This window comes from Balaenoptera ricei, chromosome 5 (genome assembly GCF_028023285.1).
Source record: "Balaenoptera ricei isolate mBalRic1 chromosome 5, mBalRic1.hap2, whole genome shotgun sequence".
NCBI lineage: Eukaryota > Metazoa > Chordata > Mammalia > Artiodactyla > Balaenopteridae > Balaenoptera > Balaenoptera ricei.
Genome location: NC_082643.1, coordinates 30,023,384 through 30,025,550, shown reverse-complemented (window position 1 = coordinate 30,025,550; position 2,167 = coordinate 30,023,384). Strand labels below are relative to the sequence as shown.

The 2,167-nt window shown below is 63.6% G+C and overlaps 1 protein-coding gene across 1 annotated transcript; it reads right to left on the bottom strand.

The window, feature by feature from the left end:
* Window positions 1-1,680, bottom strand: POU4F2 (POU class 4 homeobox 2). The gene is made up of 2 exons (XM_059923938.1): window positions 1,396-1,680; window positions 1-942 (listed from the first exon to the last, which is right to left on the bottom strand). The coding sequence occupies exons 1-2, from the start codon at window positions 1,678-1,680 to the stop codon at window positions 1-3; spliced, it is 1,227 nt and encodes a 408-aa protein (XP_059779921.1).
* Window positions 1,681-2,167: the final 487 nt, after the last annotated feature.

Here is a 2,167-nt window from a genome sequence, read left to right as displayed (position 1 = left end):
CTAAATGCCCGCGGAATATTTCATTCTTTTCTGTTTCTGCCTCTGGTTGCAGAACCAGACGCGCACCACGTTCTTCTTAAGGTCCAGCTTCTCAGCGATGGCGGCGATCTTCTCGGAAGAGGGCCGCGGCTGGATGGCGAAGTAGGCTTCGAGCGAGCGCTTCTCCGGCGCCGCGATGGACGTGCGCTTGCGCTTCTTCTCTGCGCCGTTGAAGAGCTCCGGCTTGGTGAGCTTCTCGCGGTGAGACTTCTCCGCCTCCTCTAGCCACGCTTGCAGGATGGGTTTGAGCGCGATCATATTGTTGTGAGACAACGTGAGAGACTCGAACCTGCAGATGGTGCTCTGGCTGAGCGAGCCCACGCCGGGGATCTTGAGGTTGGCCAGCGCGGAGCCCACATCGGCCTGGGTCACCCCCAGCTTGATGCGCCGCTGCTTGAAGCGCTCGGCGAACGCCTCCAGGTCCCGGGGGTCGGCGTCCACGTCGCTCATGCAGCCCATGTGTGAGGGCAGCCCGTGCGCGTGGGCCATGCTGAGAGCGGCTTGGTGCATGGGGTTCATGGTAGCCATGGGCGGCGCGTGAGCTGGAGTGGACACCACGGCGCCGTCGGGGCCCGCCATGGCACCCAGCGCTAGCCCGGGACTCAGGTGCTCCAGCAACTCGCCCTCAAGCGCCTGATGCGGCTGATGGTGGTGATGGTGGTGGTGGTGGTGGTGGTGGTGCGTGCCCGCCAGCGCGGACGGGTGCGAGATGGGCACCGACGAAGAGGAGGCAGCCGACGTGCACGGGATGGTATTCATGGTGTGGTAGGTGGCGTCCGGCTTGAAGGGGCTGTGGTGGGGCGGGTGATGGTGGTGGCTCTTGCTCTGGGAGACGATGTCCACCGCCGCCAGAGCCTCGGCGCGGGCCAGCAGACTCTCATCCAGCCCGCCGAATATATTGCTCTGCAATTGCAAGTAAAAGGCACACATCACTCTCAGCGGGGAATTGTGCGCACTCTCTCCGGAAGCTCCGGCCCAGAGCTCGACACCGCCGCCGCGCCTACAACATTCCCAGAACGTTAAAAATAAATTTAAAAAATAAAAAAATAATAATAACAATCCTGAAACTAGCAGGTGAGGAGGAGAGAAGGGAAGCCACGGAGAGAAGCCACGAGTGCACGAGGAGGAGGAAAGTGAGCCTGCAAACACAACACAACACAACACGCGCACAGGCAACATTCCAGGTCTTAAAAATTAATATGAAAGGAAAGACCCGCTGAATACATAAGAGAGAGAGGGGGGGAAATGGGTTGGAGGTGCGGGGTGATTTGCTGTGCAGACATGAAAAAAACATCAAGCAGATAAAGGGGGCTGTCAAAATGTGCCTTTAAGCGGTGATTATGCAGAAATACGCACCGGTGGGGTTGGAAGACACGCTCTGCGCATCGCCTCGGAGCCCCCGCCGCTGCCGCCGCTGCTGCCACTGCTACTGGAGCTGCTGCTCCGGCCTCCACCGCCCCCGCCACTGCCGCCACCGCCGCCAGCATTGCTCGAGCTGCTAGGAGAGCTGGCGGAGGGCGCCGCGGGTGCAGAGGACCCGGGCGAGGCGCTGTGCAATGCCGAGTACTTGGGCTCCACGTGCAGGCTGCCGCCGTGCGGCATGCTGAACGCCTGCTTGCTGTTCAGGGACATCATCATCATCTTCCCGGCCTGCCCGCGCGCTTGTATGTGGCGCACGCAACTGGCCCCGGTTGCCGGGACCCTCCGCAGAAGCGCTGGGCGAGAGCCGGAGCGGGGAAGGGCGAGGCAGAGTTGCTCTCACTCGCCGGCGCTCCGAGCTCGGCGCGCCTTGCCCCGGCTCCGCGCTCCACCGCTGGCTACGAGGTCAGTCTGCGCTGATGCTGGGCTCCGCTTGGCGCTGGCTGCAGACCTGGGCACGCGAAACTGCCCCGCGCTTCGCGGCCGCCGAGTTATACTCCCCTCTCCCCGCGCCTGCCCCCGCACCCCCGCCCGCCCTCCCTCCCTCCCGCGCGCCCCCGCCCTCCCCTGCCTGAAAGCGCAGGCTTCTCCTGCTCGGATTCTGGCGTCGCCCCTTCTCCCTCTCGGCTTCCTCCAGGCTTTGGTCCTTTCTGCTCTCCCGACACCCGCCTCCCGCTCCCCCGCCGCGCCCTCCACCTCGCCTTCCTGC